Consider the following 15225-nt stretch of genomic DNA (forward strand, 5'->3'; position numbering starts at 1 on the left):
CTGCTCCGTGGTTGATCAGAGCTCTGTGGGCTTTGAGTCCAGCTGTGACCAAGAGATGGAGGCTGTGGTGGTAGGGCAGGGACCACCCTTGGCTGCACCATCTGGCCCCTTCAGATGCAGGCAGCTCCAGGCAATGAAGTCCAAAGGCCTGGGGCCACCAAAAGTCCCCAGGAGCAGGGGAGACAGGACAAAGGGCTAATGGGTTTGGACTCCAGGAGAGGCATCGAGACTAGGTAGGAGTTCTTCACACTGAGGATGGTGAGAGCCTGGCCCACATTGCTCAGAGAGGTGGGAGATGTCCCATCCCTGTAAGCATTCCAGGTGAGGTTGTCTGGGGCTCTGAGCAACCTTTTCTGTCTGGGGATGTCCCTGCTGAGTGCAGGGTGTTGGACTGGCTGAGCTGTGAGAGTTCTTCTCTCTGCTGCCAGGAGGCTGTAGCAAGATGGAAGTCACAGAACTGTGAGTCCTTCACACCAAGAGTGGTTGGCATTGGAATGGGCTGCCTGGGGAGGTGTTCAGAGGGAGACTGGATGAGGTTTAGTTCATTAGGAGGTGTTAGGTTGGGCTGGATGATCTCAAAGGTCCAACCTGGTGAATTCTGTGGCTCTGTGTGGTTCTGTGGTTCCTTCTTCCCCCCTGTGTGAGTTAGCAGGGAGCATGCCCAAGGCAGTGCAGCCCAATGTAACATAACAGAGTTCTAGCTTGAAAGGTTCCTTCAAGCTGACCCAGGCTGTCACTTCAGGATGTAAAGAGTTGGGGTCAGTTGTCCTGGCTGTGTTCTCCCAGGTCTCTGTGCCCGCCAGGCCTGCTCCCTGGTTGGGAGAGGAGCAGCAGCAGCTATGAGCTGCTCAGCAGGAGCTAGAACATCCCTCTGCTGTCACCACCGTGTCCAGCACAGCCCCGTGGCAGTTCCTCTGGGGAAGGTGACCTCCTGTCCCATCCTGCCTCAGCTCCTGGGACCTCCCCAGGTGCAGAGGTCACAGGAAGGGCTCAGTGTGTGCAGTCAGGAGACCTCAGAGCTGGTGGTGGTGGTGAGTGCAGGGGGTTGGAGTAGGTGACCTTTGAAGGTCCCTTCCCACCCAACCCAGGCTGTCCTTCACCTTTCCCTGTCTCCATGCCACCTGCCATGAATCCCACTGAAGGATGCAGCCCCAGGAGATCACCCAGAGGAGCTCCATCAGGTCTGGTGAGCCACCTGGACAGGAGTGGGGATTGCACATGGACAGTCGAGGGGCTTTAGAGCCAGGCCACGATGCCAGGCTTGTGGGAAGGTGCCAGCTGCAGCCAGCAACAGGGAGAAGTGTCTGTGGGAGCCTTGGGTCAGTCCTGGTGGGATCTGTTCAGGGGGTGGGGAGGGAGATGGTGGTGAGAGCTGGCACTGGCTGGAAGGGAGATCCCCATCAAGTCCAGTGAGCCACCTTCACAGGAGAGGGGACTGAACCTGGGCAATCGAGGGGCTTTAGAGCCAGGACATTCCAGGTGAGGTTGTTCAGGTCTCTGAGCAACCTGCTCTGGTTGGGGATGTCCCTGCTGAATGCAGGGGGAGTTGGAGTAGGTGACTTGGAGAGGTCCTTTCCCACCCAAACCATCCTGTGGTGATCTTGTGATGCGTTTGGTGGTGGTGGTGCTGCTGCTGCTGGTGAAGCGTTGGGTGGGAGCTGAGCTGGGAAGGTGGCAGCACGTGGTGGAGTGTGGAGGTGTCCATGTCTTCTGCCAAACACCAGAGTCATTTATGGGTTGGTTTGCTGCTTAACACCAGAAGTCAACTGGGATGTCAGGAGGAAGTTCTCCACACTGAGGCTGGTGCAAGACTGGGACAGGTCACCCAGAGGTCATAGAATCAGCCAGGTTGGAAGAGACCTCCAAGCTTATAAGTTTTGGCACATTACCAACTCATCTCACGTTTTGGCAGCACAGGGCTGTGTGGTGGCCATTGTCCAGGCTGTCCCTCTCTGGACATGGGTGAAGGAAGCTGTTAACTGAAGCATGGAATGGGTTGAGTTGGAAGAGACCTCATAGACCATCCAGTTCCAACCCCCCTGCCATGGGCAGGGACACCTCACACTAGCCCAGGTTGCTCAAGGCCTCATCCAGCCTAGCCTTGAACACCTCCAGGGAGGGGACATCCACAACCTCTTTGGGAAACCTGTTCCAATGTCTCCTCACCCTCACCGTGAAGAATTTCTCCCTGCCCTCCTCTTTGTGAAGGCTTCTCGAGATGCTTTCTTCTTCCCGACCACACTTGCCTCTGTGCCTCTACCCTTCTGTGTCCCCACTGCATCACCACCCTCTGCTGGACCTCCTGTCCCCGGAGTCCACTGGCTCACCTCACCTTGTCTCTCTGTCTCCTTGCAGTGCTGAGCATTGGCGAAGGAGGCTTCTGGGAAGGCAGCGTGAAGGGCAGGACCGGCTGGTTCCCGGCAGAATGCGTCGAGGAGGTGCAGATGAGGCAGTATGACCCACGGCAAGGTGAGCACGCAGTGGGCACCTCCCCCTCTGCCATGGGGTGTGCAAAATCAACCATCTCTGGTCGTAGAATCACAGGGTCATACAATGCTCTAGGTTGGAAGGGACCTCAAGGATCATCCAGTTCCAACCCCCCACCCTAGGCAGGGACACCTCCCACTAGAGCAGGTTGTTCAAGGCCTCATCCAACCTGGCCTTGAACACCCCAAGGGAGGAAGCAGCCACAACCTGCCTGGGCAACCTGTGCCAGTGTCTCACCAGCCTCACTGGAAAGAACCTCCTCCTAACATCTAGTCTAAATCTCCCCTCTGCCAGTTTCAACCCACTACCCCTCGTCCTGTCATGACAAGACCTTGTCAATAGCCCCTCCTCAGCCTTCCTTTAGGCTCTCTTCAGACACTGGAAAGCCACTATAAGGTCTCCTCGAATCCTTCTCCAGACTGCAGAGCCCCAACTCTCACAGCCTGTCCTCACAGCAGAGCTGCTGCAGCCCTCTCAGCATCTTGGTGCCCCTCCTCTGGACTGGCTCCAACAGTTCCATGTCCCTCTTGTGTTGGGGGCTGTATTAATTTTGATGCCCAGGGGATGATTGCTGATTGCTGTGGGCACTGTTTATGAACATTACAACTTGCCAGAAACCTTACTCACAAGGTTCAAGAACCCACAGTTGGAAATTTAGACAGGCAGGGCACAGGCAAACCCAGAGCACTTCCTCGAGTGGCAAATGTAAATATGGTGCTGGGAGAGGCTTTGTACTCACAAACTATAAATCAGAAAGTACCCAAATGCTTTCAGGGAGCTCTGTCCTGTTGGCCCCTGAGACTTGATTCTTCCCAGACTTCTGGGGAAAGGAGGCAGACAATCTCTGGCCTTGCCTCCTGGCTCCTCTGGATGAGCTCTGTACCTCCAGGGCTTCTCATCTTAGCAGCAGGCTTTCAGGTGCAGGCAGGATGTCTTGTGATGTACCCAGAGCATGTGGAACTCTGTCTTGTTGGCCACTGAGACTTGATTCTTCCCAGGCTTCTGGGGAAAGGAAGCAGACAATCTCTGGCCTTGCCTCCTGGCTCCTCTGGATGAGCTCTGTACCTCCAGGACTTCTCATCTTAGCAGCAGGCTTTCAGGTGCAGGCAGGATGTCTTGTGAGGTGCAGTCTCAGCTCTATGTCACGCTGACAGTGCAGGCTGATGGTGTGCAGGCATTTAGAGCCTGTTCCTGGTAAGCTCTCCAGGCAAATTCAGGATGCAAAATGAGGTGGCAGCAAGTCAGAAGCAGCTCAACTGACTCACAGAATCATAGAATCAAGCAGGTTGGAAGAGACCTCCAAGCTCATCCAGTCCAACCTAGCACCCAGCTCTGTCCCGTCAACCAGACCATGGCACTAAATGCCTCAGCCAGGCTTTGCTTGAACACCTCCACGGGTGGTGACTCCACACATTGGCAGCTTCCAGTCTTTGGGGACCTCTCCAGTGAGCCAGGACTGTTGATAAATAATGGAGAGTGGCTTGGCCAGATCATCTGCCAGCTCTCTCAGCACCCTAGAATGGATCCCATCTGGTCCCATGGACTTGTGGGTGTTCAGGTGGCTCAGCAGGTCCCTTACCTTGTGTGGGCAAGACACCAACAAGTACCTAAACACCTCTGGGTACCTGTTTATCACTTTGGGAGGGGACGTAATGACCCAAACCTTTGTTTTCCTCCCACTCTTGCTTCCTCCATCAGCAGAAGGATAGGGCAAGCCAGGATGTCTAATAGGCCTGTTGGCCTTCCAGGAGAATACCACCCCCTGGCCAATGGCCACTTAAATGAGGGCAATTAATGACACCTCTGGGGACAGAGTATTCCAGGACAAGCTCCACCAGCCCCCTGAGGTCTTCTGCAGGTGGCAGGGAGTGATGGAGCAAGAGCGTGGCTTGGTCTGGACCTCCAAGACCATGTTAGGTGAGAAGACCTCCAGGTAGTTAGCTTCTCTGTCTTCCAGTCCAGCAAGTAGAGTGGACTCAACCCTTGGACCTCCTGACCCCTTCTGGAGTTCCAGCCCCATCTCACAGGGCTTTGCCCTGCAGATTCAGGACAACCCATCTCCAGCTCCACCACTCCCTTGGGGTGGTCACCCCCTGCAGCTCAGCAGTTGGATCTCAAAGGGCTGTGTTGTGTTACTGGGGGTGGCTTGTCCAGTGCAGCCCTGGTAAGTGTGTGGTGCTGTCGTCAGCAGAGGAGCCATCAGAGGTGGTTGAGGTCTTCTGCAGGTGGCAGAGAGTGATGGATCAAGAGTGTGGCTTGGTATGGACCTCCAAGACCATGTTAGATGAGGAGACTCCAGGTGGTTGGCTTCTGTGTCTTCTAGTCCAACAAGCAGAGTGGAAGTGTTGATGACTCAACTCTTGGCCCTTCTGACCCCTTCTGGAGCTCCAACCCCACCTCAGAGAGGTTTGCTGTCCCCTTCTGGAGCTCCAGCCCCACCTCACAGGGGTTTGCTGTCCCCTTCTGGAGCTCCAGCCCCACCTCACAGGGGTTTACTGTCCCCTTCTGGAGCTCCAGCCCCACCTCAGAGGGCTTTGCTGTCCCTGGAGGACACTGGCTGAAGAATAGCTGGGTGCCAAGTAGCACCATATTCTTAGAGGTCACCTCACTTGGTGGTCTCCAGCTTGCTGTGGGCTCTGTCATCACAGCTTTCCCCTGGCACTGGCAGCTGGACTGGGTGGGCCTTCTGGTGGGCCTGACCTTGAGCTGGAGCTGAAGCAGCTGGTGGAACATTTGGAGTTCTGTGTTCAGGGTGCTGCTGAGGAGAGCAGTGGCCCTGGTGTGACAGTGGGTGAAGGTCCCTCAGCTGGGATCCTGGTGCTTTGGTGGCCATGGTGGTGGTATTGAGGGTCGGACTGGGTGATCTCAAGAGGGCTTTGCCAACCCAAACAGTGCCCTGCCAGCTGGTGTGCCAACAGCAGAGCTGTCACTGTGCTGAGGACCATGAGGTGCTTGGTCTGAAGCTGGACGTGGTGGTGCAGAGGCTGGCCTGAGGTGGTCTCCGTGGGTGTGTGGCAGCTGCTGAGCTGGGTGGAGCTGCAGCAGTCGGTGGTAGAGGGCACTGCTGCTCTTCGCCTGGTGCCAGCCGCAGGTGATGCAGCTGCGCAGGCTGCAGAGGAGGAGGCAGAGGGGCGGGGAGGGTTTGGAGGACCTCAGTGAAGCACAGCTCTCCAGCTTCCTGCCGTGGATTGATCTTCTGCCTCCTGGAGGTCCTCCCCAGCCCCCGAGGAGGTCAGCTGCTGCTGTTGGGGTACCATTTCGTGGCTATCTCTTGTGTTGTCCTGCATGTGGAGGGGATGAGGGAGCTGCTCCACCTGCTTTCTTCTCTTGGGCCAGCGTGGAGCCCACCTCAACTTTGAGGGGTGACTCTGCCCTGGAGAACTCCATCTTGAAGAGGAGCTGGGGTGGTGCTGGGAACCTGGTTGGTGTGGAGAGGAGCCATGGCCTGGAGCTGTCCTGCAGCTCAGTTGCTGGTGGTGTGGTCCCCCTGACACCGTAGCCATCTGCATGGGTTGGGGCTGGTTGGCTGTAGGGCTTTGCAAGTAGCACCCATGGGTGGTGGTGGTTGCTTTGGGACCAATGCTGTGGCCATAGGGGAGAAGGGATATGGACAGCAAGAAGTGGAACCTTGCAGCCACCTGGACCTGCCTGGCTGGGAAGGAGAAGCTCTGGTTGGAAAGGTTGTGTCTGAAGCTGCCAGGGTGAAGGTCAGCCGTGGGGAAGTGTCCTGCATGGATAGACCACACTCTGCTGGCTGACCAGAGGTCTTCCTGGGGCTCTTCTCCCTTCTCAGTCAGCAGGTCACAGGCAGGTGAGGAGGGGATGGGTCCTTCCTCAAGGATCTCTGAGCTTCCCTATGGCTGTGGCAGGTAGCTCCAGCCTGAACAGGACCTTCTGGGTCACCACCAGGCAGTGCTGGCTGCAGCTAGAGGTGATGCCACTCCAGCAGCTTCACAGCATGGTGGGATGGGAAGAGACCTCTGGAGCTCATCCAGTCCAACCCCTCTGCTCCACCAGAGGCACCCACAGCAGCTTGACCAGGGTCACAGTGGCCAGGTGGGCTTGGAAGCCCTCCAGAGAAGGAGACTCCACAACCTCTCTGAGCAGCCTGCTCCAGGCCTCTAGCACCCTCACAGCCAACAAGTTGCTCCTGCTGGAACCTCCTGGCTTCCACTTGGTGCCCCTTGGCCTGTTGCTGGGCACCACTGAGAAGAACCAAGACCCATTCTGTTGCCCCCCACAGCTCCCTCAGCTCTTGCTGAGCATTGCTCGGATGCCCTCTGGGGCTGCTCTTCTCCAGGCTCAGCAGCTCCAGGTCTCTCAGCCTTTGCTCCAGGTCTCTGTAGGTCTCTGGGTGGAGGAGTGTTGAGCTCCTCTCTGGTGCCAGGCTCTACATGTTCTCCCCCCAGCCCAGTTCACCATTGCTCCTCCCGCAGTAGCTCCCAATCCCTCCATCACTGGCACCGAGGCTGCTCCAGCCTGCTTGACTGCCTGGCACCATGCCTGGAGAGCCTTTGGTTGTGGTGGCATCTGCTCAGCAACCTCCTCCAGTCAGGTGCTCCACAGCCTGGCTTGGGATGTATGGGTGAAACCTCCAATGGGCAACAGAGTTTGGGGTGGGGAGCAGGGGATGGAGCTGCAGCACCTCCAGAGCTGGGACACTGCTTTGCTTCTCCTTCAGGGTTGTCCAGGCCTGGTTCAGGCTGCCCAGGACAGTGTTGGAGTCCTCATCCCTGGAGGGGTTCCCAAGCCATAGAGATGTGGTGCTGAGGGCCATGGCTTGGTGGTGCCCCTGGCAGTGCTGGGTGAAGGGTTGGACTTGGTCATCCTAAAGGTCTTTTCCAGGCTGCTTCTCTCCCAGGTGCTGAGGTCCATGGTTTGGTGGTGCCCTGAATGCGCTGGGTCAAGAGTTGGACTTGGTCTTAGAAGGTCTTCTGCAACCAAAATGATTCCATGATTCTATTCCATGAGTCTATGAGACCTCCTCACAGCCCAGAGGAAAAGCTCTTCCTGGCACTTCTGTTTGTGATGTGTGGTCCTGGGCCTCGAGTTCCCCCAGGGCAGGTTGAAGTTGGCCCTGAGCAATGATTTCTACCCCTTGAGGGTTGTCCAGGCCTGTCCCAGGCTGCCCAGGGCAGTGTTGGAGTCCCCATCCCTGGAAGGGTTTCAGAGCCATGGAGCTGTGGTGCTGAGGGCCATGGTGTGGTGGTGCCCTGGCAGTGCTGGGTGAAGGGTTGGACTTGGTGACCCGAAAGGTCTTTTCTAGGCTGCCCCATTCTATTTGCCTGCTGGTGCCAGTCCCTTGGTGTGTCCATCTGGATGAGCCAGTTCCACCAGGCTGCCCTGCTGTCCTCTTGTTCCTTCTCTAAATACAGAGCCTCCTTCTCCACCCTTCTCCAGCTCCTGCCATCCATCACTGCCTCCCTGGTGGCCCTGTGACGGCTCCGGCAGATGCTATAGTTAGGAGCTGGGGAGGGAACAACTGTGGGCAATCCATAAATCCTTCTCTCCCCTCCTTCCCCTTCCCCTTCCCCTTCCCCTTCCCCTTCCCCTTCCCCTTCCCCTTCCCCTTCCCCTTCCCCTTCCCTTTCCCCTTCCCTTTCCCCTTCCCCTTCCCCTTCCCCTTCCCCTTCCCCTTCCCCTTCCCCTTCCCCTTCCCCTTCCCCTTCCCCTTCCCCTCCTCCTCCTCCTCCCCCTTCCCCTTCCCCTCCTTCCCCTTCCCCTCCTTCCCCTTCCCCTCCTTCCCCTTCCCCTCCTTCCCCTTCCCCTCCTTCCCCTTCCCCTCCTTCCCCTTCCCCTCCTTCCCCTTCCCCTCCTTCCCCTTCCCCTCCTTCCCCTTCCCCTCCTTCCCCTTCCCCTCCTTCCCCTTCCCCTCCTTCCCCTTCCCCTCCTTCCCCTTCCCCTCCTTCCCCTTCCCTCCTTCCCCTTCCCCTCCTTCCCCTTCCCCTCCTTCCCCTTCCCCTCCTTCCCCTTCCCCTCCTTCCCCTTCCCCTCCTTCCCCTTCCCCTCCTTTCCCTTCCCCTCCTTCCCCTTCCCCTCCTTCCCCTTCCCCTCCTTTCCCTTCCCCTCCTTCCCCTTCCCCTCCTTTCCCTTCCCCTCCTTCCCCTTCCCCTCCTTCCCCTTCCCCTCCTTCCCCTTCCCCTCCTTCCCCTTCCCCTCCTTCCCCTTCCCCTCCTTCCCCTTCTCCTCCTTCCCCTTCTCCTCCTTCCCCTTCTCCTCCTTCCCCCTCTCCTCTCCTGTCCATCCAAGTCAATCTGTAGGAAGTTGTGGCTCTAACATGTCCACAGCTCCCATCCCAGAGCTGTCCTGATATCCCAGGAGTTCTTTAGGCCTTGTGTGTGGAGGAAGCACTGGGAGATCCCCACCATGTCCATGGTGGTCCAACTGGACCTGGAGGTTGCTCCCCACTGCTCTCATCCAGGCATTCCTATGGTGGCTGCTTCTCCTTGTGGCCACAGCAGTCTGGTTGTGCTCTTGAGGTTGGGTCTGGTGTCCCCTGATGCGCAGCTGAGAGCCCTCTGCCTCTATGGAGGATGGTGAGAAGCTGCCTCAGCTGCTCCAGGTGAAAGGATTGGCTCCTTTGGCTCCTTGTGGCGTGTTGGTGGCTCCTTACCTTCTACTCCTTGGTGTGCTGAGTCCCTGCTGGTGGAATTAATGCCTTGACTCTTTGGGACAGCGCTGCCCAGCACCGTGGGGACAGGGCTGGGTGGAGGACCACCTCAGCAGAAGCTTCACAGGAGGCCTCCAGCCTCCCTTGCACTTCCAGCCTCCAAGAAATCTCCCTCAGGATTAGGTAAAGATGAGGAGGGCGTCCAGTGACCAGGGGGCACCACACCATGGGGCTCCAGGGCTGCCACTGGCCTGCAGGTGGCCACCGCACTGGGCTGCACGCCCCTGGCTCTGCGCTGTCCTGCTCCTCCCCACCTCTGTCACGGTCTGCACCTCTCCATCGCTGCTGTCCTCACTGTCTCTGCTGTCCTGGTGCTCACCTTCGTGTGTGGCGTCCTGCCTGATGCTCTGCTCCTCCTCCCCACCGTGTGTGGCGTCCTGCCTGATGCTCTGCTCCTCCTCCCCACCGTGTGTGGCGTCCTCCTCCTGCTCCTCCTGCCCCTCCCTCTCTTTCTCCTCCTCCTCCCCACCATGTGTGGCGTCCTCCTCCTCCTCCTCCTGCCCCTCCCTCTCTTTCTTCTCCTCCCCACCATGTGTGGCGTCCTCCTCCTCCTCCTGCCCCTCCCTCTCTTTCTTCTCCTCCCCACCATGTGTGGTGCCCTGCTCCTCCTCCTCCTCCTGCCCCTCCCTCTCTTCCTCCTCCTCCTCCTCACCATGTGTGGCATCCTCCTCCTCCTCCTGCCCCTCCCTCTCTTCCTCCTCCTCCTCCCCACCATGTGTGATGTCCTGCTGCTCCTCCTCCTCCCCACCATGTGTGGTGCCCTGCTCCTCCTCCTCCTCCCTATGTGTGATGTCCTGCTCCTCCTCCTCCCCACCATGTGTGGTGCCCTGCTCCTCCTCCTCCTCCCTATGTGTGATGTCCTGCTCCTCCTCCTCCCCACCATGTGTGGTGCCCTGCTCCTGCTCCTCCTCCTCCCCACCATGTGTGGTGTCCTGCTTCTCCTCCTCCTCCTCCCTATGTGTGATGTCCTGCTCCTCCTCCTCCCCACCATGTGTGGTGCCCTGCTCCTGCTCCTCCTCCTCCCCACCATGTGTGGTGTCCTGCTTCTCCTCCTCCTCCTCCCTATGTGTGATGTCCTGCTCCTCCTCCTCCCCACCATGTGTGGTGTCCTGCTCCTGCTCCTCCTCCTCCCCACCATGTGTGGTGTCCTGCTTCTCCTCCTCCTCCCCACCATGTGTGGTGTCCTGCTCCTCCTCCTCCTCCCCACCATGTGTGGTGTCCTGCTCCTGCTCCTCCTCCTCCCCACCATGTGTGGTGTCCTGCTCCTCCTCCTCCTCCCCACCATGTGTGGTGCCCTGCTGCTCCCCTGGGCAGGCCTGCTGGGGCTGTGGTGCACTGGCTGCTGGAGCTCTGGTGGCACTCAGTGATGCTGCATGTCCCATCTGATGGGATCCCACCACTTTGGTCACTTGTAAAGACCCCCTCTGAGCACCCCCCCCCACACCCCCATCCCTTTGTACACAGCTGGACCTCAGCTGTGGTGAACCTCAGCTGCTCTGCTGATCTCCTGCCTGTGCTGCAGAGCACCTGCAGATGGTAGGACCTGAAATGTCTGCGGGGGGAGGGGGGGAAGAGGATGGGCCCAAGCTTTTCCCAGGAGAGGACCAAGTGGGGGCTGCCTCCAGCAGCTCCAACTGCTTCTGTGTTGGGTGAGTTTGTCTCCTAACTTTGGTCTGGGATGATGCTCTTCAGCCTTACCAGCAGCTGGCACAGGGTGTGTGACACAGAGGAGGCTGCTGAGGGTCCCTGCTCAAGCTTCTAGGTTGAAGGCCATGAACCACTTGCCCTGGACAGCCTGGGCCTGACCTGGCCAGGCCTCAAGGGGCAGAAATTGTTCCTTGTGGCCATCCTGGGTTGAGGCCAGTTCCTCTTGTCTTGTTCCTTGGGAGAAGAGACCAACCCCCACCTGGCTCCAGCCTCCCAGAAGGTCTCCCCTCAGCCTCCTTCAGGCTCAACAACCCCAGCTCCCTCAGCTGCTGCTCACAAGTTCTGCAGACCCTTCCCCAGCTTTGCTGCCCTTCTCTGGACCTGTTCCAGCTCCTCAGTGTCCTCTTTGGAGTGAGGCCTCCAGAGTTGACCCCAGGGTTCCAGGTGTGGGCTCAGCAGTGCTGGGCTGTTGCTGCTTTGGCTGCAGACAGTTGTGTCCCTACTGAGGGAGGCTGAGAAGCCTCAGCCATGGCTCTTTGCTTCCTCTCCTCTTCATCTCCTCTCCCCAGCTGCCCTCCTTAAGGTGCCTAACGACCTCCTGAGTCCAGGAGCCCCTCCTGGTGCTGCACCAGTGGTGGGATGAGCAGCAACGAGGCCTTCAGGAGATGGGGGTGACAAAGCAGAGGAGTCCCCTGGTGGGTTGGAGTCCATCACCCTGCTGTAGCCATGAGCTGGGTCGGTGGAAGCTGCACAGCTGGGCTGCTGTGAGGCCTCCCTGCTCAGGAGATGGGGCTGGGCTTGATGGTTGATGAACTTCCTTCTGCTTCAGAATGGTGGCAGGGAAGATCTGGCTGCAGTCCTTGCACATCTCCATGTCTGCCCCACCATGATTGGCTGTCCACTCAGCCATGGCTCAGGCTGCTGCTCTTCAGCATCCTGCAGCATCTCCTGTGGCAGCAGCATCAAAGAGCAGGATGGCAGGGCAGGGATCCTCCAGCCCACCAGGGCAGGGATCCTCCTGCCCACCAGGGAAGGGATCCTCCAGCCCACCAGGGAAAGGATCCTCCAGCCCACCAGGGAAGGGATCCTCCAGCCCACCAGGGAAGGGATCCTCCAGCCCACCAGGGAAGGGATCCTCCAGCCCACCAGGGAAGGGATCCTCCAGCCCACCAGGGAAGGGATCCTCCAGCCCACCAGGGAAGGGATCCTCCAGCCCACCAGGGAAGGGATCCTCCAGCCCACCAGGGAAGGGTCCTTCAGCCCACCAGAGAAGGATCCTTCAGCCCGGCAGTGCAGGGTCCTTCAGCCCACCAGGGCAGGGTCCTTCAGCCCACCAGGGCAGGGTCCTTCAGCCCACCAGGGCAGGGTCCTTCAGCCCACCAGGGAAGAGTCCTTCAGCCCACCAGGGAAGGATCCTTCAGCCCACCAGGGAAGGGTCCTTCAGCCCGGCAGGGAAGGGGTCCTGCAGCCCACCAGGGCAGGGTCCTTCAGCTCACCAGGGAAGGGATCCTTGGGCCCACCAGGGAAGGATCCTTCACCTCTCAGCCCCCCTGATGTGTCTCTCCTGTTGCAGAAACCAGAGAAGACAGAACCAAGCGTCTCTTCCGACACTATACTGTGGGCTCCTACGACAACTTCACCTCTCACAGGTAGGCTCCAGCTTCTTTGCTTTGTGGTGGTCGTGAGGAGCTTCCATTGCCATGGAGGAAGCATCTCCCTGGCCTGCCAGGTCAGCAGGTGTTGGGTTTTGTGTCATGGGAAGGAAATTTCTCTGGTGGTCTTGGTCAAGCCAAAGAGAGTCCTGGGGCAGGGCATGTTCCTTATGGGTGAGGAACCAAACGATCTGGAGAATTTCTCTCGTGCCCTGGGGGCTGTGTTGGATGCAGATGCAGAGCTGCAGCTTTGCCCTGCAGTGGTGGATGCTGCCCTGCAAGGGATGGCATGAAGACATGCCACCTAAGCAGTGCTGCATGTGCTGCCTGGGAGGGGGTCAGCAGGGATCTGCTGGGCTGTGGCAGTGAAGCTAACTCACCGTGGCGTGGACACCAAGCTCTGGGAGGCTGGCCAGGAGAGAAGGAGCAATGGCACTGGTTTGTGATGGGTCTTGAGTGTCTGTGGCTGCTGGACCTGCTTGTAGGAGCCTGGGAGGTAGGAACATGGCTAAGGGGGCTCAGGGCTGAGCTTTGGGGCTGGTGAGGCTCAGGGCTGAGCCTAGGGGCTGGTGGGGCTCAGGGCTGAGCCTTGGGGTTGGTGGGGCTCAGGGCTGAGCCTTGGGGCTGGTGAGGCTCAGGGCTGAGCCTAGGGGCTGGTGAGGCTCAGGGCTGAGCCTAGGGGCTGGTGGGGCTCAGGGCTGAGCCTTGGGGCTGGTGGGGCTCAGGGCTGAGCCTTGGGGCTGGTGGGGCTCAGGGCTGTCCACCATGGCCCAAATGCTTCGGGAAGCCTCCAGAAGCTCTGTGCTGGTTGCTCTTGGTCTTAAAGGGCAGGAGCTAGGTAGAAGTTGGTGGATGAGTCACAGTTGCACTCCTTGAGCAGCAGAAGCACTGGTGGGTGGGATGGCACCGAGGTGGGCTGAGGAGTGATGCCTGCTGAGCTCTGTTGCCTTGGCACACAGGAGGTGCCACACAGCAGCAGCAGCAACACTGTGAGGTGCTCTTGCTTTACAACCTGCAGTACTGGAACCTTCTGTGCTCAGCAGGAAAGGGCCTCAGGTTGTCCCAGGGGAGGTTCAGGTTGGCCATGAGGAACAATTTCTGCCCCTTGAGGGTTGCCCAGGCCTGGCTGAGGCTGCCCAGGGCAGTGTGGGAGTCCCATCCCTGGAGGGGTTTCAAAGCCATGGAGCTGTGGTGCTGAGGGCCATGGATTGGTGGTGCCCTGGCAGTGCTGGGGGAAGAGTTGGACTTGATCTTAAAGGTCTTCTCCAACCTAAATGATTCCATGACCTGTGCCTGGGTCCAGAAGAGACTTTCCCCCTCCCAATATGGCCCTGCCTTCAGCCCCACCTCTTGCCCACAGCTCTGAGCACCTCCTCTGCCAGCTCTCTAAGTTCTAAAGATCCTCTCCAACCAAAACCATTCTGTGGTTCAATGATTCTTTGTCACCTTGTGGCAGAGGCCATGGGAACACCTTCTCAGTGGGATCTCCTCTGGCCTGTTTGCTGGAGCTCAGGAGATGGCTGGCACTGATGCAGGGATGTGGTGCTGGTGACCCTGACTGTGGGGCAGTTGGGTTGGGAAGGGGTCATTTTATGGGCTGTGCTGGGATGGAGATGGAGTTTGGCACCCATAGCAGGCAGCTTGTAGGCGTGGGGTGATGCTCAGGAGGAGTCACCTGCTGGGTTCAGTATCCTCTAGATAAATGGGATCAGGAAAATGGGTTTCCCTCCCCTCTCTGTTTTCCAAAAGCTGACTCCTGTGAGCCATGGCTTCCTTGAGAGCAGAAGAGAAGCAGCCAGGAGCTGTCAGGTGACTGCAGGAGATCCACGAGCATGATTGGCAGGAGAGTTCTTCTCCCATCAGCTCTGCCTTCACTGGAGGCCTCAGCTGGGGGAGAGGATTACCATAACGGACAGTGCTTGAGGGGCAGCTTCAGCCTGCTGGGGAAGGTCTTCATAGTGCAGGAGGAGGCTGTGAGGCAGCTGTGGGTGCGGATGGATGCCAGCCTCAGGAGCGGCCCTCCAGCCAGCTGAGCTGCAGGGCTGGGCAGGACTTGCAATGGACACGGGGTTGGGGAGATGAGGTGGAAAGAGATGGGCATGGAGGAGGTGATCTGAGAGTGTGGCTGGGTCAAGGTGTCCTCTGCTGGGGAGTCAGCCTCTGGTGCTGTCTCCTCACCAGTAGGAGATGAGCTCTGCTTTGAGAGAGGGTGGGAGACTTCCTGGGGCCCTCCCCACATCTCCCTGCCTGGCTTGGAGGTATCAGCTGGTGCCATGACCTCCCACTTGTGTCCTGGGCTGGTCCCCCAGCAGTGTGGACAGCAGGTGGAGGGAGGGGACATTGCCCCTCTGATGAGACCCCGCATGCAGTGCTGGGGCCAGCTTGGAGTCCTCAGCACAGCAGAGGCTTGGAGCTGTTGGAGCAGGGCCAGAGGAGGCCACAGCAATGCTGGCAGGGCTGGAAGCCCTCTGCTGTGAGGGCCAGGCTGGCGAGAGTTGGGGGTGTTGAGCCTGGAGAAGAGAAGGCACCCAGAGAGACCTTCTGGTGGCCTTTCAGTTCTGAGGCTGAGTTTTGAGCTGGGGACAGTGTTTTGAGCAGGCCTGTTGTGCCAGCACCAGAGGTGATGGTTTGGAACTGAAAGAGAGCTTCAGAGTGGAGAGGAGGGAGATATGTTTGCCCCTGTGGGTGGTGAGAGCCTGTGCCAGGCTGCCCCAGGTAGAGAGGGAGATGTCTCATGCCTGGAACCCTCCCAGGTGAGGTGATTTGGGT

The 15225-nt window shown here is 58.8% G+C and overlaps 1 protein-coding gene across 1 annotated transcript in view; it reads left to right on the top strand.

The window, feature by feature from the left end:
* SHANK3 (SH3 and multiple ankyrin repeat domains 3) overlaps window positions 1-15225 on the top strand; it is a 235853-nt gene that overhangs the window by 130831 nt on the left and 89797 nt on the right. The window contains 2 exon segments of the mRNA XM_064142320.1: window positions 2356-2469; window positions 12378-12453. Of these exon segments, the coding sequence (XP_063998390.1) occupies window positions 2356-2469; window positions 12378-12453 (190 nt within the window).

This window comes from Pogoniulus pusillus, chromosome 4 (assembly GCF_015220805.1).
Source record: "Pogoniulus pusillus isolate bPogPus1 chromosome 4, bPogPus1.pri, whole genome shotgun sequence".
NCBI lineage: Eukaryota > Metazoa > Chordata > Aves > Piciformes > Lybiidae > Pogoniulus > Pogoniulus pusillus.